The sequence below is a fragment of the Theropithecus gelada genome, chromosome 2 (assembly GCF_003255815.1).
Source record: "Theropithecus gelada isolate Dixy chromosome 2, Tgel_1.0, whole genome shotgun sequence".
Lineage (NCBI taxonomy): Eukaryota > Metazoa > Chordata > Mammalia > Primates > Cercopithecidae > Theropithecus > Theropithecus gelada.
The window spans coordinates 51,803,563-51,829,923 of NC_037669.1; the positions used below are offsets into that span (position 1 = coordinate 51,803,563).

The following is a 26,361-nucleotide window of genomic DNA, read 5'->3' on the forward strand; positions in this document are numbered from 1 at the left end:
TTAAATTGCCAAGCTCTCAACTGTCACAGCTGATCTGTTCCTGGAGTAAAGGGAGCAGAAAGGTGACAGTGGGTGTCCCCTCCCCCTGGCCCTGTCCAGGAGATGAGGCTCACAAGGACAGCAGTCGGCTCTGCCTGGTCAGCTTTGTGAGTGTTGCTCTGAGCATGCCCAGTGATCTGTGGTGGGAGGGACCTGTCCTGGACTGGGAGCAGGGGTCTGGTTGTGCACTTTGATGAGCCACTGTTCCATTTTGTGGTCAGGCTCCACTAGACACACTGGCCTATGCAGCCCCCTCTGAACAACTCTGAATTAAGGTGACACAGGAATTGGCTTTCTGGTCACCCTCCCCTGTTCCCAGTATGATGCCGAGCTCCTCATTACAGTTGGCAAGATGGCCAGGCTGCTGAAGCCATGTGCAATTAGAGCTCAGAAGCCAGGTTTAAGGGTAAAGAAGAGAAACTGCCTTAGCTGTGCCACCTCCTCCCACCCCCCACCCCCCACAGGAAAAGATAAACTAAGAGGTGACTTGGGGTGGCCACAATGCCCACGTCCCAGCCATTAAGCATCAGTGCTGAAGGGAGCATCCCGGAGCCATCCCACTGTGTTAGAGATGGAGAACTGAAGGCCAGAGAGAGGCAGGGATATGTCCAAGGTCACACAGCATATTCAGAGCCGAGGGGCCCTGTCCCCAGCTCTCCAGCAACCCAGTCATCCTGAGAGAGCTGCTTCCTGGGGAATGCTTAGAGGACTCGGTGTCCCCTCAGAGGTCTCTGCAGTGAAGGGACAAGGGAGGGGGCCTGTGCTCACCTCTGCAGGGGACTGTCTCCTGCACGGTTTGCAAACATTAGGTAATCTTGGGTCTTGTGACTGGAGTTGCCACTCTTTCAAGGCTGCTTAAAGGGCCATGGCAGCCCGCCCTTCCAGCCACTGCGCTGACCAACCTGCCCTGCCCTGCCTGTCCCATGCCTGCTGTCCCCATACCACCACCCTTGGTTTTAGTCATGCTCCCTTCCCCATTGTCCAGAGGGGAGTGCCGAGGCCACGCCAGAAGAACTGGGACCATTTGTGTCCCCAGCTTTCCTGCACACAGTTTCAGCCATTGGTATAGGGGGTGGACCTAAGCACCTAAGTGTCCCCAGCCAAGAACACAGCCATCCTTTGTTCTTGTAGGAAACTGCCCATCTCTGGGCTGTGCAAGCTGGAGCTGCCGTTGTGCTGGTCAGGGAGTCTGAATCTGGCCTCTGGTAGGAGAGTTGGCCAGAGCCCTCATCACTCCCCCTGCCCCTCATAATTAGGTGGGTGGGGAGTGGGGGGCTGCTCATTCCTATCAGGAGGTGTTTCTCGAGTACAAGAGGCTGGCAAAAGCCCATTCTGTTGATGAGGTCCATGTGGACTGGGGCCCCACGCACTGCCGTAGCTCAGACCAGCATTCATTACCACAATGCAGTGAGATGCAAACCTGCTTGTGGGAGCAGCATTTTCTGGAGCCCCCTACCTTTCCATTGGGCCCCGCCTTGCCCTGCCTTGGCTCCTGCGGGAACGAACACTCCACCCCTGCCACCTGGCAAACTCAATTCATCCTCCATCATCCTCATCCATGATACCTCTTTGGCAAAGCCTGCCCTGAGTCCCTGAATCTTCCCCGCGGGGATACCATTATCACTGAACGGAAGGGCGGTGTAAAGCGGGGTGCAGGTAGGGACTGACTTTAGACCCCTGGTCATACACCAGTCTTCCAGACTCCCTCTCACCGCCTGCCTCGGGGCTATTCAGTGGGGCCATCATAGCAAGCGTCAGCTTGGAAAAGCAGGAAGCAGGCTGCTAAATTCTCAGTGACTTAGAGAACTGTGACTCAGAGAACTGTGTATGTGGCTTTCTAACCCAGCAGGATTGCAGTGCAAACCCAATGAGCATTTTTTTCTAAGCATCTACTCCATGCTAGACTGGATCACAGGGGCTTTCACATGTATTTCCCATTTCATCTGCAAAACCACAAACCCATCATTCCCTTGTATGATGGTTCTCAAAGCATAATATTAAAACAGTGTCAATCCCACAGGCCAGCTGGAATAATGTAGGATGCAGCACCCTGTCGATTGTCCTTTCAGCGTTGCTCGGTTGCCCCAGAGCCCCAGCAGTTTACCAGTCTGTGTAACCAGACACCCTCAGGGTGGCATTCCTCTGGGAAGGGCTTCAGACTCAAGTGCACAGAGTCCAAGCTGACCCAAATAAATCCCTGCGTGCTGTGTGTGACAGCATAGAAAGCTGGCTGTGGGGGCTAATGACCTCTGTACACACAGCTTGGGCCTTACCTGCTGTCTCTTTAGAAGGTAACCCTGGCCTGCGTCATGCCTTATCCGGTTGTGCTTACACAATTTCTTCTTCCAGACTGTGAACTCCCTGAGGGCAGAGTGGGGCCTGAGGCACTACTTCATCCCTAGTGCCAGGGGCTGATATAAGTTCTTGTTGTGCCTGACTGAGACTGAGCTGAATCCAAACAAGGAACAGGCTGCCTTAGAAGGCAGTGAGTTCCCCTCACCGAAGGTGTGCAGAGTGAGGCCAGGTGGAGGATTCACAAATTTCAGTTAGCTGAGATACCCTGCAGGACCACTTTAGCTCCAAGACTCCCAGAGCCAACGATTTATTTTTTGTTTTTTCAATGATCCAAGGACTTGGTGGAAAGCTATCAGGATAGTAATACAGGTTTGTAACAATGCTAAAAGTGCCAATGTGTTTTAATAAAGCCAAGTGCCAGGGAGTATTATGGGAACATTTCATTATTCAGCTCAGCCAGATGCTGAACTAGGACCAGGTTTGGGGCTCATCCAAGTGGCCTGAGGGTTTGGTATAAAAGGAACCAGGAAGAAAATTGAGCGTCTTATGGCTAATCCTTGAACAGCAGCTGGGGTCTCTGTCTGTCACTCCAACTTAGGAGGCCTTTAGGTCAGAGAGCCGGATGCTTTATTACTCTGGACAAGTCCCTTCCCCTCCCTGAGCCAAAGCTTCCCCATCTTTATCATGGGGTACCTAATCCCTACCCACTTCCTTACTGGGGGCTGAGAGTTTGGAAGAGACTGGAACACACTTTAGAAGTCAGAACCAGCACTCAGGAGGGTTGAGGGCGGGTGAGGACAAGAGGGCCTAAATTCCACAGATCCTGGTAAGCTTAGGTGTATGGAGTGGCCCAGGGCCAGCCAGCCTTTTGGGGGCTTCAGAGTCATGGATGAGGTTCAGCCTTTCTGTGCTTCCAGTTCAGTGATCCTAGGGGTGCTTGAAGACAGCTGGGCTGGATTCGAATCCCAGCTGTCAACTTCCTAGCTTTGTGCATGACCTTGGACAAGTCACTAGGCCTCCCTGTTTTCTCCTTGTTCAAATGGGGTGATGATGGTACCCGCCTCCTAAGGCAGTTATGAAGATAATTCTGTGAAAGTGTGTCAGTATCATACAGTTGTTTTTTTGTTCTCTCCTTTGGAATATCACAGAAGCCACCAGGGATTTCTGGGATCTCAAAGTGCATATAGAAGCATCAGCTCCATTCATTTACTCATTCAGCAAATATTTATGGAGCACCTACTGTGTGCCAGATTTTGCTTTTGGTGCTGGGGTTACCACTGAAGCAAAAGAGACTAAAAACCATGCCCTCTGGGAGCTTTTATTCTAGTGGCAAGAGACCCAAAATACATAAGCAAACAGAATAATTTTGCAGTGCTAAATGCTAAAATCAGCCCATCTGCTCCAGTTGATGTTAAATGTGATTTGCAATGGAAGAACTCTTCCAAAGAGACCAGAGAGGAGAGCCTTGGTTTGGGCTTTGCCAAACCTAGATTTTAGTCTTGGCCCTGCTGGCTTCTAACTTGCTTTGCAACATTGGGCAAGTTCCTTCCTGTCTCTGATCGTCAGTTCTTGTCTGTGAAGTAAGAGAGCAAGATGAGCCCTTCCAGCTCGGATGCCGCTGCCTGGTGGCTCTGCAGTCACAGCTTGGGGTCTGTGCCTTTCCCCACCCTTATTACATGTACCTTTCTGTTTTAAATGTGGTCACCTGTCACAGAGAAAGGTGCAAGGACAAACATGCATAGCTTAAAGAAAAATAAGGAAGAACATGAGTGCGACCACTGCTTGGGTCAAGAGACTGAGTCTTGCCCAAAGCCCCCACGTGCCGCTCCCCAGTCTACTCCTCAGAGATTGTCGTCGTCCTGACTTTGTGCTAATAACATCCCTCTTGCCCTTCCTGTTGTACCACCTATAGAACAGCTTTTTACAATATAATTTTGTTTTTATTATTTTTTAGCTGAATATAAATAGGCTGTGGATGTTTGTTCAGGTCTGGCTCCTTTTGCTCAAAGTTGCATCTGCGAGATTCACCTATGCTATGAGTTGTTGTTCATTCTTTTATTTTTCTTTTATTTATTATTATTATTTTTTTTTTGAGATAGAGTCTCGCTCTATCGCCCAGGCTGGAGTTCAGAGGCACAATCTCAGCTCACAGCAACCTCCGCTTCCCAGGTTCAAGTAATTCTCCTGCCTCAGCCTCCCCAGTAGCTGGCATTACAGGTGCCCACCACCACGCCCAGCTAATTTTTGTATTTTTAGTAGAGATGGGGTTTTGCCATGTTGACCAAGCTAGTCTCAAACTCCTGACCTCAAGTGATCCGCCTGCCTCGGCTTCCCAAAGCACTGGGATTACAGCCACTGCGCCCTGCTGTCCTTTTAAATAAATAGTATTTCATTGTATCGACAGGCCACAGCTTATTTATGCAGTCTACTGTGATGGACCACATAGGTTGTTTTCAGTTTGGGGCTGTTACTCTTGAACCTGTGTCCCAGCACACATGGCATGAGCTGTCTCTGGGGCACATACTGGCTGTAAAGCAAGCACACAGCCTTGCCCCAACCCCGCCCTGGGCATTGTCAGTCTTTGTTGTTTTCACTCACCTGGTGGGTGGGTAATGGTTTCTTGCTGTGGTTTGAATTTGTATCTCCCCGATGAGGTTGGGGGTCTTTTGTTTGCCCTTTGGCTGTTTGGATTTCATCATTGGTGGAGTGCCTGTTCATGCCTTTCACCCATCTTGGGCTGTCTTTTTATTTCTTTATGATTTGGAGAGTTCTTTGGGTGCTCCAGATTCTAATCCTTCGTCAGTTAATCCACATTGTAGATATCTTCTCCCTCCCTCCAGCCTGCCTTTTTCATTCTTTACAGGGTCTTGGGATAAACTTCTCAATTTCAGAGTTCTTAATTCAAGTAGTCAACTTTCTCACTTTATTAACATTTTTCGTGTTTTGAGAAACTCATTCCTACCCTGTAGTCATGAAGATTCTCCTTATTCACCTTTCACATTAGGTCTTTAATCCGCCTGGAATAGATTTTCATCTATGGTCTCTTTCTCTGACACACATACATGTGTGGATATGCATGGCCCCATGTGCACACATATACCCATTCCCAGGTGGCCCGGCACCATTTGGTGAGAACTGTGTTCTTTTCCCTACCTGCACTGCCCCCAGCACGTACCATACCTCTCGCTACAAGGCTGGCAGGGGCCCAACTGCAGGCTGTGGGCTGGGAGGTGGTAGGGACGGCCCGAGGGCGAGGCAGACAGCCCTCCCCACCCCCATCGGGACCAGCTGCTGCTCCTGCCAAACAGGTCCGTGAGGCTGCAGTGTCACGTGTCTGGCTGGCGCTGACTCGGGAGCTGGCGGATTAAGCAGGGGCTCAGGGTTTATGACCCGCACTGGCCGCAGCACCAGCTGGGGGAGGGCTGAGGGAGCTCATCTGTGTGGGCAGCAGAGGAGGCCTGAGAAGCCGGCCAGGCTGCGGCTGTTTGTCCACCCACAGCACTGGACCAAGGTAAGGGAAGGGTGGGATGGACCAGCCCCACTATTAGTGTCTCTAGCTGGAAAGTAAAATGTCCCCTCCCAAGCTCCTTCTATCTTGGTCTATTGGGGCAGCTGAGATCTGGGAGATGCCACAGCCCACAGCAAGCCCCTACCGGGTCTCGGTCTCCTGTGGGGAGCACACATGAGCTCACATATGCGCACTGGCACCCTGCCCGCCCAGTTCCCGTCCCAGCTCCTCGTCCTCTTCAGTGCCTAGTATGTGCCCCTGGGTGAGAGGGTCACTGCCAGCTGTTAGCATGCCCCCTAGACCCTGGTGCCTTTCCCCAGGCAGTGCCCCATGCCTGGCCTGGCAGGACGCAGCCAGGAGAGGACGGACCTCCCACTCAGGTTCACCAGGCAGGGGAGAAGGGAAGGGAATGAGTGTGTGCTGAGCACCTCTGTGTGTCAGATACCTCATCCAGGGCCATCATTACCCCTGCCTTCCAAGGTAGGAAAGATTCACCTGTTTCATAGATAAGGAAACTGAGGCTCACAGAGGGGCTGAGGATGGCCACCTGCATCTCAGTAGTCTGCCTGTGTGACCCCAAGGAAGCTGCAGGCTCTGCTCCTGGCCCCCGGGGAACTCTCAGTTGTTGTCTGGGAACTCTCAGTTGTCTGACGAGGCACATTCCCTCTGGCACAGGGCTGCTGCTACCTGGGGCTCCAGGGAACTCTAGGCCTCTGGGGGAAAAGTCAGGACAAAGAGCAGGATCCAGAGCCTCAGGTCCCAGCCCAGCCTGTGATGTAGCCCTCCCTGTAGCATGCCGTCAGCCTTGACCGGTGGCTATGACTTGGACTCGGTGGTCCAGCCTGTGGCGACCTTGCTTTGTTTCCTCGTTTGTAGCATGGAAGATGTCAGTAATAGCATCTCCCTCCTCAGGTCACTCAGGCTGAAATGAGATGGTAAAGAAGGGCTTTAAAAACAGGGCCCAACAATGGCCAGGCGCGGTGGCTCACTCATCGCAGCGCTTTGGGAGGCCAAGGTGGGTGGATCATGAGGTCAGGAGATCGAGACCATCCTGTGAATGGTGAAACCCCACTTCTACTAAAAATAAAAAAAATTAGCCGGGCGTGATGGCAGGCACCTGTAGTCCCAGCTACTCGGGAGGCTGAGGTGGGAGAATGGCGTGAATCTGGGAGGCAGAGCTTGCAGTGAGTCGAGATCGCACCACCTCACTTCAGCCTGGGCGAGAGAGCGAGACTCTGTCTCAAAACAAAAAACAAAAAAAAAAAACAAAACAAAACAAAAATGGGCCAACAGGCAAAGCCCATGGGCACTCAGTCAACCCTAGCTTTCGTTTTTACAGAGAAGGTCAATGTCTGGGGTCCCTTCATCTTCTGAAATTCTGAGCTCCTGTCTCTTTCTTTTCTGCCTGGGCCATTTATGTATGGGTTTAAATCTATGAATTTAGTATTTGCTTAGGAAATACAGGCCCATGATGAAAATGTTAAACATTATAAAAGAATATGCAGTGGAGACTACGTATGTGCCCCACCCCCTCCCAGAACAAACATGGAAAGCATTTTTTCGGGTATCTGGTCAGAAACATATAAATGTTTATCACCCTCCACCCCAGACATATTTGGGCAGTTTGGTGACCCCCCATCTAGTGACCCCCCCTGCCACCCGTCCTTTAAATTCACCCACTCTAGGCTGGGGAACCCAGGCTGCTGCCTCCCTCCAGAAGTCACACATATTTGTGGGTGCTGGCACCAGATTTTCCTTGTCAGCAGGGCTTAGGGAAGGCTGCAGCCTGGCACAGGGCAAACGGTGGGGGGGTGGTTGTTGAGCAGTAAAGAACGGTGTCTCTGTGCCCAGTGAAGGCCCGAGTTGGAGACCAGCTCCCCCACCCCCAGGATCCAGCAGATCTGGGTCTAGAGCAAGGGCGGGGCCTGGGGACCTGACTCAGGCCCAGCCTGGCTGCCAGCTGGCCATTGGGTGACCTTGAGCCAGCCCTGGCTTTCTCTGGGCTCCTGACTCAGTGTGGGAGCCCAGCGTGTGTGGCAGCCTCAGTGAGAGGGCCGAGGGTATGCCCCCTTGAAGACCCAAGCAAGCCATACCTCACTTAGCCCACTTGGGCTAAAACCTGTAATGTAGGGATGGGGTCTTGATTTCCTGAAAAATTTAACTACTTAAAAATGTAATTGCTTTAAAGTTTTAATGGTGCACTGGGAGGCAGCTGAAGGCAGTGCTAAGTCTGGCTAACATGTTCTCTCTTGATCTTGTGACTTCTGGACCTGTAAGCGACTTATCTTTGTTCAAGTAAATCTCGTAGGGGGCGGAGGGTTGGGGCTTTATCTTTCCCCAGGAAGGCAGCAGGTGGTTCCATGTGGCTACAGGTTGTGCATGCATGGCCCTTAGGCCTCCCAGCCCCCTGAAAGGAGGAGCAGCATTTACTTTTGGCCTTGGGAGGGTGGTAGGTACACAGTCACTGTCACCCTGTGTGGTAGAACTCCAGGCACTCCCAAATGTACAGATGTTCAGATTGTGCCCTGCACGAGGGCAGTTAGCAGAGGAACAGCGGCACTCTTGCTACCTAAGCCATGGTCCTTTGGGGCTGTATCCACCAGAAGAGGGCGCCTTTTACAAATTTACACAGGGGCCCTAGATGTGGATGGTGAAACTAGACTTGAGGATGCTCACTAGCAAAGGCATGGGGTCTCCTCCCTATCTCCCTGTGGTCTTCCTGTGCTCAGGTGTCTAGAATCTCCCTCCAGGGACTCTGCTGGTAACCCCAGGGGAAAGGAAACTCCAAACACCTTCCCCGATCCATGTGAGCGACTTGAGTTAGACTCAGCCTGGTGAATTTCAGAGAGAACTGGACCATGGGCCTGGCCTTGGGGGCTGCAGGGTCAGGCCTGGCTCCCCATCTCAGTTCCAGTTTTTTCTGGCTCTCTATACCTTGGGTCAGGACAGCTCTGTGCAGACCATCTGTTTACCATGTTACTATCCCTCAGAACAAAGTATGAAAGGCCCTTATCTCTATGCCTGCCCCCTTGAAGGTGGGTGCTTTATTTTTAAAGACATGTGAATTTGGGGACAGGGACACACATGAGCTGGGCATATTCATTTCATCCACAAATATTTCTCCAGCAGGTAGTTGTGCCAGGCGCCGTGCTGGAGCTGGGCATAAGTGGGGTATGTCAGACAACCTTATTCTTATCCTCATGGAGCTGTCCAGAAAGGAGAGGGAAAGGGAAATTGTCCCCTGAACAGCATCACCCAGGTCCTGGGAGGAATTGCCCAGCGGGGCCTGTGAGGTCAACCTAGGCGTCCCTGAAGGAGCTGAGCCAAGAAGGTAGAATGGGGGCTGAGTGGGCTCCAGGGGCTGGCTCAGCACCCCCTCTGGGCACCCTGCTCAAGGCTGGGGCATCACTTCATCCTGGCCACTCTGTCTTGGGGCTGGGAAGGCCAGGCTGCAGTTCTCCAGCAGGGTGACAGGTGGTGGGTGGGCTGGACCTGCCAGGACCAACCCAGTGAGAGGTGGGGCTGGGGATCGCTTTGGTCAGGCCAGGAGTGAGCCATGCTTCCCCCTGCTCCTCACCCGCTCCCAAACCGGCACTCAGACTGCAGTTGTCACCATGCCACCTTTCCTCCCCTCCAGGGACTGCTCTACCAGCTGTGCCCTGAGCTGTCCTTTTAATCTGATCTAAATTTGCCACCGTGCCCAACCTGGGGAAGTTTGGGTGAAACCCCCCTTTGCAGAGGATGGGCCTTAGATGCTGGAGCACCCGAGTTCAGGTCTGGGTTATGCAGCTGCGGCCAGCGGAATGCTGGCCATAACGTCCCTGTCTCATAGGAGAGGCAGGTGCAAGTGAGTTACAGTGGGGAAGGCCTGCAGGAGCCCCCAGTGAGCCTTAGCACTCCTCACCCTCCATCCGACACACAAGCACCCAGAGAAGGCAGACAACTGCACCTTGCTGAAGATTGGTTACCATGGCCAGGGCCTCCCTCTGCAGCCTCAGAACAGGGGTACCTGGGCCAGCACCTTGCCACTGTCTCTTGCAAGCTGGGAACATTTGGACTAGTGATTTCTCAAACAGCCTCGGTTTCCTCCAGTGCCTGGCACATGGCAGGCACACAGCGCATGGGGGCTGATGCTGTTTTGTTCAGGTCCCCTGAAGTGACCAACAACGGCCCCACCACAGGCAGGCAGCTCTTTCCTGTCAGTACTAGAGGCTGCAAGCTGTGGTGCTGAGCAGGGTCATGCACCTCAGGACTAGAAAGGGGACCCCCCAGTCAGTTCTGCCTATAGGACCCAGAGCGTGTTCCTCTCTCTCTCTTTCTAGAAGAGGGCTTAGACTTAAACACCCACAGGGGCCAGGCAAATGGTATGGGTGCTGGCATTGGTTGTGGCTAAGAACGTTTTTTTCTTTAATGGCAACGTTTCTCAAAGTGTGGTCCAGGGAGTTCAAACCGTTTAAATAACAACAACAACAATAACAAACTGTTGTTTGCCTTATCACCATCATTCTTGCACAAGTGTGCTGTAGAATATTCTAGAGGCTACCTGATATGTTGGCAGATAGACTGAGGCTTTTGCTATAAAGATGTCTCAAGGTTGGTGATGTCTTAATTTTAATTTTTTAATATGGTAAATGGTGATAGATATCACACCCATGAACAATTTTGGGATCCTCAGTCAAGAGTGTACGGGGAGCCTGACACCAAAAAGCTGGAGAACCACCGGCCTGTATTTTTTTAAAGCGTGTTTGATAAAATGCTAAAGGACAACTGATGGTGGGTTCCAATATGGGGGGCAAAAGAGAATGGGGGGGATTTTGGCAGAACAGTGCTTAACCTGCTAACAGGACACCACATTGACTCAGCACCAGTCCCAGGTGGGCAGGCAGGAACTCATGTGGGCCCCATGCGGCAGTGCATCCAGCTTTCACAAGAAGCCCCAAATGCAGCTCAGGTCACACATAATCCATCTGGGGCCAGAGCTGTCTGGGGACCTCCAGTTGCAGCCTGTGACCTGGGGTCTCAGTGTCCCCATCTATAGAACAGGCAGCAGTGGCCCCTTGTGGGGTGCCAGGAGGCAAGTGCTCAGGGTGCAGATGGGGAAGAGGATGAGGGCTGGTTTCACCCGCTCCCACCCCCATGGCGGGCTCGAGGCTCACCAAGCTGCTGCAGAGGGGACAGGCAGTGGGAGGCAGGTCCTCCACAGCTGGCTCTTCCGGGTGTCCTTTGTCAGCCTGGCATTAGCATGTATATATGAGAGAGAGTTCACAGCTAATTCTGCAATCATACTTCACAATTCTCTATGATAAAGAATAATTTTAATGGTAATTTTTCATTCTAGCTTTGTGTATATTTCTAACATGTTTATTTACATTTCAAAAGATACAAAAGGGTATATGGTGAAAAGTTCCCCCTGTTGTTTCTACTTGGGGAGTGGAAGGGAATGGGGGGATTGTGATGAAACCACTAGTCCTCCAGCAGCCGGTTCTCCTCCCCAGAGACGTCTCATGTTATTGGTTTCTTGTGTCCGATTCCAGACAGTTTCACGTATACATAAGCAAATGCCTAGAAATATACGTTATCCCCCCCATTTTTAAACACAAATGTGGCAATACCATACACACAGTCTGACACCTCATATAGCTAACTTTATCAGTGACTCAACCCTATGAGGTAGATATTATTATCCTCATCTATAGGGAAGGAATTTGAAGTTCAGAGTTTCTGTGATTTGCCCAAAGCAACACAGCTAAAAAGTGGCAGAGCCAGGATTCAAACCCTGGTTCCCACTCCCCCTAAGCACAACCCTGCCAAGCCTCACCCCTCCACTGCCCTTGGAGTGGGTGCTGTGGGGCCTTGTTCATCCATCAGATGAGGCAAGCCTCCATCCTGCATCGATCTCTCAGGACACTTGGGTTGCAGCTGACAGAAACTCACCTGAACACTGCTTAGCGGAAAGGGGAATTGATTGGCTCCTCTCACCGAAGTGCAGAGGGAAGGAGTGTAATGGAGCAGGGTGCCTCCTGAGGGAGAGAGGCAGGATCGGCTAAGACAGCCATGGTTGTCACGGTGCTCCCAGTGCCCCTCCCAGGAAGGAGCATCCACGCAGCCCTACTTGGGTCCCTGCAGGCAGGTCTGGACAGTGAGAGGCTCACCAGGTCCAAATGCCTGGAGGACCAGGCGAGGCCCAAAACGGGAGAGAACAGGAGGGCTCTTAGGAAGAGGAAAGGGCCTCGAGGAAGTGAGGAACACAGCAGAACACAGCTGAGGTCCCATCCCAGCCCCTCCTTCCTGACCTCCCCTCCCCGTGCATGGCAGGGCATTGAATGTGGAATTATCCTTAACCAGGGTAGTAATTACTGAAGATGTAGCTGGCATGTTGAACAAATTGTTGTGTGTTTGTAGTTACAAATCATGTTCCTAACACTCCAGGGGGTTCCAAACCTTGATATCTTTGCTATTAACCCATAAATTACAGTTATTTATGGAAATTGCTAGAGAAACAATTGTCTGTGGATTGTGTTGCGTGAGGGATGCTCGTCGTGGATCAACTCCAGGAGCCTGGAGTGGTCTGTCTGGGTCTCAAGGCTGAACACTTTTAGTTCGTGGGGTCAGGTTCTCACACCAGCCAAAGGCTGACTTGGCTCAGGGGCTCCTAGACTTTGTCCAGTGCATGGGCACACAGGTTGGATTCCCAGCTCTGTCATCACCAGCTGAGTGGCCTGGAGGTGAGTCATTTAACCCTTCTGTGCCTCTGTTTCCTGTGGACTAAGAGGGCCCACTTGAAGGGGTGGTGGGAGTATTACAGAAAATAACATGGGTGCAGCCCCTTACACCTGCCCTGTGCAGAAGGTGCTCCTGGGTCCAAGCACTTCTCCTTCTCTCTGCACAGCTCAGGAGGCACACAGTGGGGCAGCAGCCAAGTCTTGTTCCCAGGAAGAGTGGAACAGGATGTGGCGGCTCCCCCGCTGCATGCCCCTGGCACCAGGCTGACTTCCCCCACCTCAGGTAGCCGGGAAATCATTTTTTGCTTGAGTATGCTGTTTCTTGTTGTGCAAAATGGTTTCTTAGATCCTTGTTACCCACCAAGCAGGGTTTCAGGAAGTATGAGATCCAGGCCGTGAAACAATTCCGGGTGAGGCACAGGCTCAGCTCTCGGTGACACGGAGCATACCACCTGGAACACGGGAGACAGTTCTCCTTCCAGTGCTCTTTCCGCCCTTCTGATGACATCAGACAGGAGGGTCGGCATGCTAACAGACCTTTAACGTCTCTATCACCCACAAAGGCTTAATGCCATGTATTGATTATATAGGGAGTAATACAGTCACATGGTTCAACAGTTAAACATACAGAAGGGTACACAGTGAGCCGTGCGTCACGCCCTTCCACATCCTGTTCACCTCCCCAGAGACAACCGCTGTCCAGGGACACCTTAGAGTGTGTGTGCATACGTGCATGCGTGCGCATGTCCACCTTTTCTGTAACCCAAATCCAGCATTCTTCAGCTTACCTTTTTCATGCAGCGCTATGTCTGTATCTCGGTCCATATCAGGATGTAAAAAAGCATGCTTCTGTTTTATTGGCGGCCTCCTGTCATGTGGATTCTCTGTGCTTGCTAATCTCTGTTCTAAACAAGACACAGCAAGCCTCAGGGATGGGGCTGATAACAGGATCAAAGCAGGAGTTTATAACAGCGTTTTGTTTTTGTTGATTTATTTTCATGGGAGAATTCAATTTACGCTTAGTGAGGCTGGCTTTGCACTTATGGACCAGATATAAAGTTTCCTTGATAGAATGAAGAGTGTTAAGTAATTGATATGTATACAGGTGCTATGTGGTTGTTGGGAAACTAAACCCAGGTCACTCCCACTCCTGCTTACATGCTCACAGGATGAAGTTTTTGCTTGGTCCACTGGCTTCATGCCTCACAGCACACCCGTCCCCACACTTCATGCCCCACGTAGATGCAGAACTACAGGAATATTTTCCCAAGTTCACCAAGCCTTTGCCCTTGCCACTTCATGTACCCGCAATGCCTTTCTTCTGCTGGGCCACCCAGTGAATTCCCATTCATGCCACAAATCCCAAGAGAGGCATCAACTCCTACAGGAAGCCTTCCCCACTCCACCAGGTAGCAGTCATTCCTGCCTCTCTACCAGGTTGCTCCTATTACTGCATTTAGTGGCTTCCTGTCATGCAAAAAAAAAAGTGTTGTTTTTTTTTTTTGAGACCGAGTCTCCCTCTGTCGCCCAGGCTGGAGTGCAGTGGTGCAATCTCTGTTTACTGCAACCTCCACTTCCTGGTTTCAAGCGATTCTCCTGCCTCAGCCTCCCAAGTAGCTGGGATTACAGGCGCCACCCCACGCCTGGCTAATTTTTGTAGTTTTTTGTTTTTTCAGTAGAGATGATGGGGTTTCACCATATTGGCCAGGCTTATCTCGAACTCCTGACCATGTGATCTGCCCACCTCAGCCTCCCAAAGTGCTGGGATTACAGGCGTCAGCCACCACGCCTGGCCCTGTCCAAAGATTCTTAAACTGCAGCAGGTATTACAGTCATCTGGAGGGTGAGAATTTGCATTTCAAATGATTCCCAGCTGAGGCTGCTGCTGCTGCTATTTCTAGGACCCTACTTTGAGGACAACTGTTGGAGTGCAAGGAACACAGGCTGAGTGTCGGCCTACTGGGCTGTAATCCCAGCTTCATCACACATGGGCTGTGTGTCTTAGGGCAAATTACTTACCTTCTCTAGGCTTCAAGGCGTCTGTGATAAATCAGAAAACAATCCGCACCTTGTAGAATTGCTGTCAGGATTACATGAACTCATGCAGGAATGTGGCTGACGCCAATTGTGAATTACTTTCACTCCCCATACCCAACTGAGTTTCCTGAGGGTAGGGCCCACATCTGCAGCCTCTGAGATGCTTAGTGCCTAACACATAGTAGGTGGGAAGGTATGCTGGGAAGTTGTTGAGCACATTCAGGAATGCACACATTCTCGATGACAGATGTATTCAAACAGTGAATCACACGTCACACATGTCCTGCCTCCATTAATTCTGAATCAGTGGAGTTGGGTCAGGTCTTCCTTCCACTGGGACAAAAGAAGGTGTTTAAATCAATAACATAAAGAAGACTGCAAAAGGGAATATTTAACTCACTTAGGAGACACTGTTGATTTAGGAGCACTTTATGGCATCCATTTACAAAACAGGTGACCCCAGCACTTATTATAAATGAATGTATCTATTCATTACAGCAGAGGCCCTGCACTCCCTTGGGAGCTGTTCTTTGGTGTGAACTCACTACGTAAAAGGCAGCAGACTGTCTCCCCAACAGCTACCAGGAATGCAGCCCCGGCCCTGCCACAGCGTCTAAGCTAGTGACATCCAGGTGAGATGTTCTGAAGGAGGGCAAGCCCTTGCAGCTTTCTGTTTATATTTTTTTCTAGATTCCCTCAGTTTCTCCACCCATTTTCGTATGCAGATAAGCCCCAGTTTGGGTAAAGCTACCAGGAAAGAAACCCAAGTATATCAAGGATGGCCATTCATTTTGCCAAAAGGATGGCGCTTTTTTCCTTCCCCTTGAGACAAGATTTTACACTGTTGCCCAGGCTGGAGTGCAGTGGTGCAATCATGGCTCACTGCAGCCTTGAACTCCTGGGCTCAGGTGATCCTCCCACATCAACCTCCCTAGTAGATGGGACCACAGGCATGTGCCACCACACCCGGCTAATTTTTTATATTTTTAGTAGAGATGAGGTTTCGCCATGTTGCCCAGGCTAGTCTCTAACTCCTGGGCTCAAGCAATCTGCCTGCCTCAGCCTCCCAAAGTGCTGGGATTACAGGCGTGAGCCGATGTGCCCAGCCTGACGCCTCCTTTTAAATAAAATCTTTAGCTGATGGGTTCCTTTAAATACTGGGCTCCCCTAGCACACTAGAGATGAGAATCAAGTGATATTGAAAAACCATTTCCAGCCTTTCCCGAATCTCTGTATGGTATAAAGAGGGGTGGGGTGCAGGGCATTGCTGAGGTTGAGACAAGGATGAGCATGGAGAGAGGGAAGGAGACCTGCCTTAGTGCTGTGGGTGGTCCCTAAACCAGAGTGAATCTGGATCAACGTGATTTGCCTGTCCAGCAGACATTTATTGAGCACCTGCTATAGACCGGGCACCGTCTAGAGGCAGGGGATACAGTGGCAAATGAACAAAGTTGCAGAGCTACATTCTGGTGGAAGTGACAGTGAGTACACAAGTGATTAAGCCAGATAATGATGGACTGTGAGATGGGCTTTAAAGCGAATTGATGAGACAGAGAGAATGTGGATGAAGGTTCAGGAAAGTCCCAAGGAAGAAGTGACAGAGCATGTGTGTATTGTCTTAGAGCTCTTCACGTATGAGGTCTGTCTCTCTCCCAGACTCTAGACCTGAGGGCGGGGCTTAGAAGCTGCAGAACCCAATTCTGCCCTGGTCCCAGGCTCCCGGGGGATCTGCAAGGGGCCCTGTAAGTGTTGGCTCCACCGGAGGATGTGCTTTCTTGAGTGAGGAATGGCGAGGCGCAGGCAGCCGGGGAAAAGGTGGGGAAAAGGCAAGGACCGCTCCCCCACTGTGACCCCGCCTGGACTTGTGGGGTACGCTCAGCAGGGCACGCTCAGCAGGGCTGGCAGAGTCCCTCCTGGGGCGGCCACTGCTGCCCCCCTCCTGCTTTTCCCTAGTGTCACTGCCTTCCAGAGGGCCAGGGCAGACCCCAGGAGGAGAGTGCAGCAAAGGAAGTGGGGAGTGGTGTACGGTCTGGGAGTGGGGTTCAGGGAGCAGGCTGGGTGTAAGCAGAGCACCGCTGAGGCCCAGCACCAGATGGCTCACTGAATTCTTTTCGGCAGCCTCAGAGACATGGATTATTATTCAGTTCTGTTTCACAGAGGAGGAAACTGAGGCTCAGAGAAGTGACGCCCAAGGCTATACAGCCAAGAAGGGAGCTGAGCCAGGAGTCTGCCTCTGCAGGCCCTTGGGGGGCAGATGCCAAGGTTGCTTTAGTTACTCACACATCAGCCAAGGCAGAGACTTTCTCCCTGCAGAGGTCTTCCTCCTGGGCCTTGAAGGTCAAATGGAATAGTGTTGTAAGAATGAACCTGGGACTCAGTCCTGGGTTCTCATCCCTCGTTAGCGCTTTGCCCTTAAACAAATTCCTTAACCTTTCTGAGCCTTGGTTTCTTTTTCTGGATGGGCAGATAGAATAGTCCCTACCTTAGAGTTCCATTGTGAGCCTTAAATGAGATGACCTGTCGTGCATTTAGCACAGAACTTGCATTCAATAAGAACCTTGGATATGGGGGAAGAGGGACTGTGGAGCTTCATGGTTAAGTTCGTGATTTGGAGACCAAATGAACCTGGGCTCAAATCCCTGATTCAGCCAGGTACTAGCTGTGTGGCCTTACATAAGTTATTCAACCTCTCTGAGTCTGTGTATCTGTAAAATGGAAGGTTGTTGAGGATTAAGTGTGGGTGCTTCTGTAAAGTGCCTGGCCCAGACTGTGTGCCCTGTGAGAGGAGGCTGCAGGAAGAGGCAAGAAGAGGCAGAGAGTTGGGAAAGGAGGCTTAGGAAGACCAAACCACTTGCCCAAGATTCAAGATCATGCTCCAGAACGTGGAGCCTCTATAAGCCATGAGCATCCCTATTGTGGGACGCAGCCTATGGCTGGAAAGGGTGCTTATTCACTCAGCACACCTTGGCTCCTCTTGCACTTTAGCCCCTGTGGAAGGTGCCAGGGCCACAGTGAAGCAAGGGGAGGAACTTGCAGGCTCTGAAGGGCTGCTGTGTGCCCAGCCCTGGCTAGGCAGTCATGGGTATCATTGCCAAGCTTCACACTGAGCCTGCAAGGAAGGTGGCACCATCCCCACTTTGAGGCTGAAGATGCTGAGGCCCTGGGAAGCATAGTAACTGTGTGGGGTCACATGGTGGGGCTGGGATATCTGCTGGGCCTGTTGCCCACAGGCCTGCCTCTTCCATCTGGGGCACAGAGAGCTCACGGGCGACACCTGCAGGAGCCTGGAGCCCTGTTCCAGGAGCTGTGCCCCAGGGGTCCAAGCCCACCCAGCATAAGTGTCCGCACTCCCTGAGGGTGCTGCTGTGGCTCCCTGTGCCACCTACCAGGGAAGGAGGAATGAGTATGAAGGGCTGAAGTGGGGGCATTTTTGATTGTTGGCAGGGGCTGGCAGGCACCTGAATGAGAAGGGTGATGGCAGTGTGATGGGGGAAGTTTAGGGAAGAGTCCTCTACCGATGGAGGCAGCAGCTCAGTGGAATTTCCTCCTGAAGTTGTCTTGCCCCTTGAATCCTGCGGGAAAGCTGGCAAATGGCCATTTCCCTTCCACTCGAATAGAGACCCATAACTCAAGTAGCTGCCCTTCGGACACCACAGGACTGTTCTCTGCAGGCCCTGCCCCTGGATTTGGGACAGGCAGTCCAGCTCACCTAGCTGGGCTCTGCAGGGAGACCAGGAGGGATGGGGTGTGGCCACAAGAGCAGCCAGACTGATGAGGGATGTGACAAACATATTCTCACCACCTTCTTTCATGTTTACAACAGACCAGCATTCCCTGTGTGGCAGGGATTGCACTGGTCACCGAGGACCTAGAATCATGGAGTGCTCTGGGGATCCAGGCTTGGAGGGCTTCTTGGAGGAGGTGACCATTCCTGGCTGTTTTGTGTGCTAAAGAAAACCCTCACCAACCACCAAGCACCCGTCATGTGCCAGGCTCCTCAGAGCCCTGGCAGAGCCACCTGTACCCATGCTGGGTTTCGTTTCTCCTTTTGTGGGATGCTGTGTCCTAGCTGTGTGGTTCTTTATTGCAGCCCCTCCCTCAGGGTCTTTCCCATGCATCCTCAGCCTGTGTGAGTCCGTTTGTCAACTAATGGCACCATAACAGCTGCGTCTAATTTTTATTCATCTAAAGACCACAAGAAAACAGAGCCTCCTGACACCTCAAACCACGATAGGTCTTAGGTCTTAGCAGTGCAGAAGGAGCTGGGGAAAGGAAGCCAGATAACCAGTTCTTGGATGTGTCCCAGTGTGACTTGGGGAAGTGCTCCCTGCTTCTGTGAGCCTCAGCTGCCTCATCTGAACAATGGGTGGGCAGCACTGGGTCTTGGTGGCTCCTTCAGACTTTACCATTAAGGCCACTGTGTTTATTTAATTTTTGATTTTTGTGGGTGCACAGTAGGTGTATATATTTATGGGTCATAGGAGATATTTCTATATAGGCATGCAATGCCTAATAATCACATCAGGGTAAGTGGGGTAAGGCTGCTTTAATCTTAGTCATGGTTGGGGTCTTGGCCAACCCAAGTACCATTGTGGTTGGGATGAATTCCCCTAGGGCTATGGTAGCTGTCTGGAACCAGGCCAATTACACAGCACAGTGGCAGTGTCTGGGCCCCACCACCAGGAAGGTGCATGGAGAGCAATGGTCCTTACCTTCAAGGTGCCCACAATCTTAAGTAAGGGGTTCTTGCTCTGCCTGGGGGTAGAGGGATTAGGGGAGGCCTTAAAGAGAAAGAGACATTTGAACTGGGCTTTGAAGATTGAATAAGACATTGCCAATCAGATGGAGCAACAACCCAGGAAGTAGGAACAGGATAAACAAAGGCACTGGGGCCGGGAAGAGCAGGGTGCGTTCTGGGAGTGGCTGTGTTGTAGGGATCACAGCTGGGAATGAGGCTGGAAAGACAGGCAGGAGCTAGATTACAATACAGGTGGTGCCTGAGCAGTTCAGTATCACGCAGGAAACCCGGGCCACAGACCTAGGTCAGGGTGGACAACCCTACATCACCTCCAGCAATCCCTAGTTCATTCCATTTACTTTGTTTAGTAAGATATGGCACGTCCCAAATTCACAAGTGGTTTCTGTGGAAAATGGTTGGAATTTTAAAGATAATTTGGCACTTGATAAGAACAGCTTTATTTATCTGGAAACATTTCTGTTCTGGGGGATGGACTAGCTTCCCTGAGGTGCCGCTCTACAGAGTGCTGTGTTCCATGCAGCTGTCTCTGGCTTTTTACTGCATCTAACAGTCATAGGAATAGGTTCTATTCCATATTTGGATGAGAATGGTGTGGTCTTAAAACTCATCCACCCAGGCTGAGTGCTGTATTGTCCAGGTGGGTGCTGTATTGTCCAGGCTGGGTGCTGTATTGTGGTGGCCAGTGTGGCATGAAGCCTCGGGTCAGTGTCAGTGTTTATAGTTCCTGGGGCACATCCCTCCACCTCTCTGGACCTCAGTTTCCCTGTCTGTAAAATGAGGAATTGGGGCTGAGTGGCGGCCACAGAGCTCCCTCGCAGACCCAGCATGCTAACTGTGATGGGGAATGCTCATTTCGTAAGATGAATGGTAACATAGTGGTGGTGAACAGACAGTGAGCGGAAGCTCAAAATGTGCTACAGCACAACTCTTACTGATTTTTATGGTTGTCGGTAAGACACAACCTGCTTGAAAGATGAGGAACCTGAAGTAGCCCGAGAGGTGGCTTAAGTACCATCAAGCATTTGGGGTCTTTGTGGACTAGCTCTGGTGGACTTCAGAGCCTCCTAGAAGATGTCAGAAGACCTTCAGTCCCTTGATTTCCTCATTTCACTGGCACTTTTTTTTTTTTTTTTTTTTTGGCGACAGGATCTCAGTCTGTCATCCAGGCAGGAATGCAGTGGCACAATCATGGCTCACCACACCCTTGACTTTCCTATGCTCAGGTGATCCTCCTGAGTAGCTGTGACTACAGGCACATGCTACCATGCCTAGCTAATTTTTCTGTGTTTTTGTAGAGATGGGATTTCGACATGTTGCCCAGGCTTCACGGGCACGCGCGCACACACACACACACACACAAATTGTATTGATTCCAGTCCAATCCATAACTGGTCGTTGTTTTTTTTTTTTTGAGATGGAGTCTCACCCTGTTGCCAAGACTGGAGTGCAGTGGCATGATCTCGGTTCACTGCAACCTCCACCTCCCGTGTTCAAGCAATTCTCTTGCCTCAGCCTCCCGAGTAGCTAGGATTACAGGCACCCACCACCATGCCTGGCTAATTTTTGTATTTTTAGTAGAGACGGGGTTTCACCATGTTGGCCAGGCTGGTCTTGAACTCCTGACTTTGGGTGAGCCACCACACCTGGCCCATAACTGGCTTTTTTTTAAAGTAACAAACACTTGTTTAAAAATTCTTTTTTGGCGGGGGAGGTTACAGAGTCTTGCTCTGTCTCCCAGGCTGGAGTGCAATGGCACAATCTCGGCTCACTGCGACCTCCGCCTCCCGGGTTCAAGCAATTCTCCTGCCTCAGCCTCCCGAGTAGCTGGGACTACAGGCACCTGCCACCATGCCTGGCTAATTTTTATATTTTTGTAGAGACAGGGTTTCACCATGTTGGCCAGGCTAGTCTTAAACTCCTGACCTCAGGTGATCCACCTACCTCAGCCTCCCAAAGTGTTGGGATTACAGGTGCGAGCCACCATGCCCGGCCTAAAATTTTGAAAACTTTAAGTGTTCATAGAGTGAAAAGTTCTCCATTCTCCTCCCCACCCCTTTCCCACCTAGATCTGAAGCCTAGTGGGCAGAGGCCTTCTCCATGAATTTCTGGAACCTCTCAGTTTCCCTTCCCAGAGGCAAGCACTGGTACCTGTCTCTTGGGTCTCTTTTAAGAAGTAATCTATGATTATACAATCTTATATAAGCATACTAGTGTTCTTTTATAAGTACACTTCACGTTTTTCTGGACTTTCTATCACAGTATTGTGTCTCAGATCTTTTCCTATAAGTATGCAAGATACTGCTGCCATCTTTTTAACATGGGACTCCATTGATGGGTGTAATACAATTTACTTAACCAGTCCGCATTGAGAGGCATTGCATGTTACCTCCCCTGAGTTCTGCTTTTTCAAATAATTAATATCCTTGGGCATGCCTCTATGTGTCTATGTGCACATGGGCAAGTGGCGCTGTAGGATTCATTCTCAACAGTGCACCCCATCTTGTGGCCATCACATCTGAGGATCATCTGGCCCAGCCCTATCATTTCAGTCACTGTCTTCCCCCATGATGTTTGGATTCTGCTCTTGCACGGGGTGTCTGGCTGAACACGCAGGGGGTTTGCCAGGGTAGTTGGAGCCAATGTAAGACTCCCTCAGGAGAGCTTCATTTATTTCAGAGAAGGGCTGCATAATATTGTATGTTTTGCAGGTCATGTGTCTCTGTTGTAACTGTTTAACTTCATCATCATAGTCCCGAAGAAGCCATTGACAATACATAAGTGGATGAGCGTGGCTCTGTTCCAATAAACCTTTATTTTTAAAAAACAGGCAGCAGGCTGGACTTGGCTCTCAGGCCATAGTTTACCAACCTTTGGTGTATTCAGCTGTTGAAGACCTTCTGTGCACCAGGCTCCACTGTCGGCACAGGGGCTGCTGCAGGGAAGGACATAGAACCAGCCTTCGCAGTTGGAATACAGCTCACTGGTATAAGCGAGCAGGTGCGGTGTAACCTGATGCCATGTAAGAGGAGTTTCTGACTTGGACTAGGGGCCGGTCATGGGTGTCTTTCTGGAAGCAGTGACATAGGAAGCTGAAAACCAAGGTCCTAGCTCTGAGGCAGGCACAGTGGGGAGTGTGGGGAACTGAAAGAAGCTTAGTATTGCTGGAGGTGTGGCAGGCATAGAGTGGGCAGGAGGAGAGGTAAGGGCTGGAGAGATGAACCAGGCTACACAGGCCACGAGGCTGGCTGTGCAGAGAGGCTGGGCTTGATCCTGACAACTTGGAGAGAGGGGCTGCAAAGGCTGGGCTTTGGGAGAGTGCCACACGTCCAGCTGGAGGAAAGCAGGGAGGCTGTGGAAAGACTGGAGGCTGTCAGAAGCTGGGTAGCATAGAGATAAAGTCGGGTTGTAGCATGTGAAATGGGCCAAGGCAAGCAGCTCAGGACTAAAACCTGGGTTGATACAGTGGAACTAAACATTTCCATGACTTTTTGCATCCTTTGACCCCATACGTGGGACCCTATTCATCCCTCAAGGTCCAACCCAAAATGTCCCCCCATTAGAGCCTCTCCTGGGGCAGAATTACAGGCTCTTTCCTCCACTGTCATGACACCATACTGAGGAATACTTGTCACAGCAGTGTTTCCCCACTGAGGCCTCAGAGTAAGTACTAATTAATGCTTGCTAAATTAAATTAAACAGCAAGGTGAATTAGCTGGGGTAGAGGTGGCCGCTGAGCCACTCTTTACAGTTGCAGAAACAGAGACTTAGAAAGCTAAGCAATTTTTCCTAATGGTACATGCAAGGATTCTGACCAGTCTGGTCATTTCTGCAGAAAAATTGGCCTTCTCTGCCTCTCTAGGCTGGAACTTTTCTTGCTTCTGCTCACAGTTCCCTAAATTATTAATCTGCAAGGCAGTTAGCAGAGCAGGAGCAAGAGGCACACTTTGCAGAAAGATAAAACAAGAGAATCAAGATGCATTTGGTTTCCAGAGAGTCCATCATCTGGTATTCCAAATCCTAACAGGGAAATTCAATCCCCTTCTAAATCCCAGCCGAGACAATGTCCCCAAGACCATCCTGCTGGGCGGCAGGGCTCTGGGCCTGGAGAAGTGCCTGAAATTCTTGGACAATCCGGATGGTGAGGCTGTCAAAGCCTGTGTCCAGAGTGCTCCAACAGCTGGGCTGGGGGAATTCTTTTGGCTCCATTTATTGCAGTCTATTTTTAGAGAGCACTTCAGACAGGGGTGGGAGTTTTCTGCTGCCTCTGCCCTCCACTGGGTCGTTTCTACCCTATCCTCTCCCAGCTCCCTACCCCTGCCCTAACTACGACAGATGCCAGATGTGGCTGTGGTCTTTGAGCAGTGCAGCCTAGTGTTCTTCTCTTTCCAGAGCCCTCTATGTATAGGTACTTTTGTCCATCTTTTTTATTATAGCCTTCCTTGTGAGTGTGAGGTTGTATTGCGGTCTTGATTTACAGTTCCCTAAAGATTAGTGAGGTTGAGAGCATCTTTTCATGTGCTTATTGGCCACTTGTAGATTGTCTTTGGAGAAATATCTATTCAGACACCTTGCCTGTTTTTAAATTGGCTTATTTGCCTTGTTACTTTTGAATTGTAAGAGTTCTTTATATACTGTGGACACTAGACCCTTATTAGATACATGATTTGCAAATATTTCCCCCAATTCTGTGTCTTCATTTATTTTTAACAGAGCAAAGAAAACATGGGAAGCTGAGAAGGGGAATGTGGAGATGGGCAATGAAGGGGCACTGGGTTCCTGCTCAGCCTCTTGCCTTGGAACCCAGGTGCTCTAACTGACTTAAGGGGCACTGGGCTCCTGCTCAGCCTCTTGCCTGGGAACCCAGGTGCTCTAAACTATTTTTAGGGATTGCCCTCTGCTGCAAGATGGGCCACCTCAGCCCCCTTCCTTCACTGTCCGCCTCCAAATGAAAGATTCAGAAGGGCACAAGACAATGACCCTGCATTGATGGCTTCTTGCAGCTTCCTGACTCCCGCAGGCCCGCCAGCTGCCTGGCCCTCCAGGGGATGGACTTGTAGGTGGGTGGCCCAGGACAGGCGGGGTTTTGATTGTTCCATATCTGCTTATTGTCTCCCAACCACGTCTAGGCATTCCACAAGTGTGGGCGCTGAGCACTGTACCTGCCTTCATGGAGCCCAAGGACAGATAGTAAAGAAGTAAACGTACAAATGGAGGACTGCAAGCCGTGAGCGCTCATAGTAGGAAGAGCCTGGGAGAGGAGGACAGGGTGAGGGAAGCCCTCTCTGAGTTGGCCCAGTTAAGCTGAGCCTCAGTTTACTCATTGGTAAAATGGGGCCGGGGTAACTCCACCTACTTCACAGTGTTGCCTTGAAGGCCAGCTATCACTAAAGAACTCTAAAGTGCTAATTACTATTACTTTAAGCTTGTCATAGGTGCTTGAAGGGTGTCTCTGGGTGGAGAAAGGGCAGGGGGCTGGGTGGGCTTAGGGAGAAAGAAGCAATTTTCCATTAGATCTCCCCAAAAAGCCACCAAAAGTGTGGTACCAACCTCAGGATAGGGCCCATTCCCTTCTTTGGGGCGCATCAGAGCCCCAGAACCACACGGTTCGGTCCAGGCGAGCAAAGTCCAGGTTTTATTAAACTGAAGGCAAAATCAAGATAGGCAGAGGTTGAGTGGGCATCAGCAGAGTAGGCTCTGGTTGGGGGTTTGGAGCTTTGTATTTGTTGTGGTTACACGCTGGGGAGGGAGACATGGCTCCCGGGAGGCGCCAGTGTTGAAGGGGCTGCGCAGAGCCTTCCTACCAGACCGGGGGCTTCGCGCGCTGGGACCTGGATGCAGTGTCTGGGACTCCGCCCTTGCGCTCGCCACCCGGCGCCTCGGCTCGGCCCCGCCCCTGGATGTAGCCCCGCCCCTGACCCCCCTTCCCCTATGCTTCTGCCTCGGCTCCGTGTGACCACGCCTCCTGCGCTCCCTTCCCCACACGCTCCGTGCGGTCCCGCCCCTGTGCGCAGCCCCGCCCCCAGCTCGCCCCCGGCCCCGCCCCCTCCCGGCCCCGCCCACTTCAGGGCCACATTCCTCCGGCCCGGCCTCGCGCTGCGCCAAGCGGGCGGCGGCGGCGGAGGGGCGGGCTTGGCTGGCCTGGGGTTCGGACTCAGGGCCGGAGCCGCGGGAGCCGGCGGACACTGGGCCAGGATCCCCGACGTGGTCGCGTGGCGGGTAGTCGGGTCTCCGGGTGGCCGGGTGTCGGCCCCGGGATCCGGCGGCTCGCTGGCTGGAGTCGGCGGCCTCAGCTGGGCCTGGGTCCCGGCTCCTGGCCCGGCCCGCTCCCGCTGCGACCGCCATGTGGTGCCTGCACTGCAACTCAGAGAGGACCCAGTCCCTTCTGGAGCTGGAGCTTGACAGCGGGTGAGGGCGCGGCGCGGGTCGAGCGGCCTTCCCGGGTGCTAAGCGGTGGACTGGCGGAGGCTGTGGGGACGCGTGTGCGGGAGTGCAGGTGACCGTCGGGACCGGGCGCCCGGCGTACGAGAGAAAGCTGCCTGCGGGGCGGGGTGCGTCCGCGAGACTGGGTTTGGGTGGGAGACCAGCAAACAGGACCCGAGTTTGTGCGTGGGAGAGAGAGACGCGCCCTTGGGACAGGAGGCTGTGTGTCCTGGGAGGGTCTCAGGATGGGAGTGTGTGTGCGATCGAGGGCCTTTTGGAGTGCAAGTTGGTGTGGGGGTGAGTTTGAGTTTGTGGGGCTGAGAGGGAAGCAGTGGGACTCGGTGTGGATGTGAGGTGAGGGGCAGGAGGGAGAGCGGAGGAGAGTTGGTGGGAGGGTGCCCAGCGGGTCTGTGCCTGTTTCAAACTGCAGGCAGGGCAGGGGCTGCCAGGGAGGCCTCTTGCAGGCCTGTCTATTCCAGACATTGGGCCTGTGTCTGGATTGATGTGTCTGTCCTGTCTGCAAGACCCCGAGTGTGTGTGAGGGTGGATGACCCTGAACAAACAGGCGTCCCAGGTGTGCC

The 26,361-nt window shown here is 51.8% G+C and overlaps 1 protein-coding gene across 3 annotated transcripts in view; it reads left to right on the forward strand.

The window, feature by feature from the left end:
* The window catches only part of IQSEC1 (IQ motif and Sec7 domain 1), a 176,245-nt gene that overhangs the window by 79,384 nt on the left and 70,500 nt on the right, over positions 1 to 26,361 (forward strand). For 2 of the 3 annotated variants that reach the window (XM_025375602.1, XM_025375604.1), the window contains exon 1: positions 25,451 to 25,765. The exons of the other annotated variant lie outside the window; for it this stretch is intronic. In XM_025375602.1, the coding sequence (XP_025231387.1) occupies positions 25,701 to 25,765 (65 nt within the window). In that variant the 5' untranslated portion in view covers positions 25,451 to 25,700. Of the gene's footprint in view, positions 1 to 25,450; positions 25,766 to 26,361 lie in introns of those variants that run through there. 3 annotated transcript variants of the gene reach the window in all.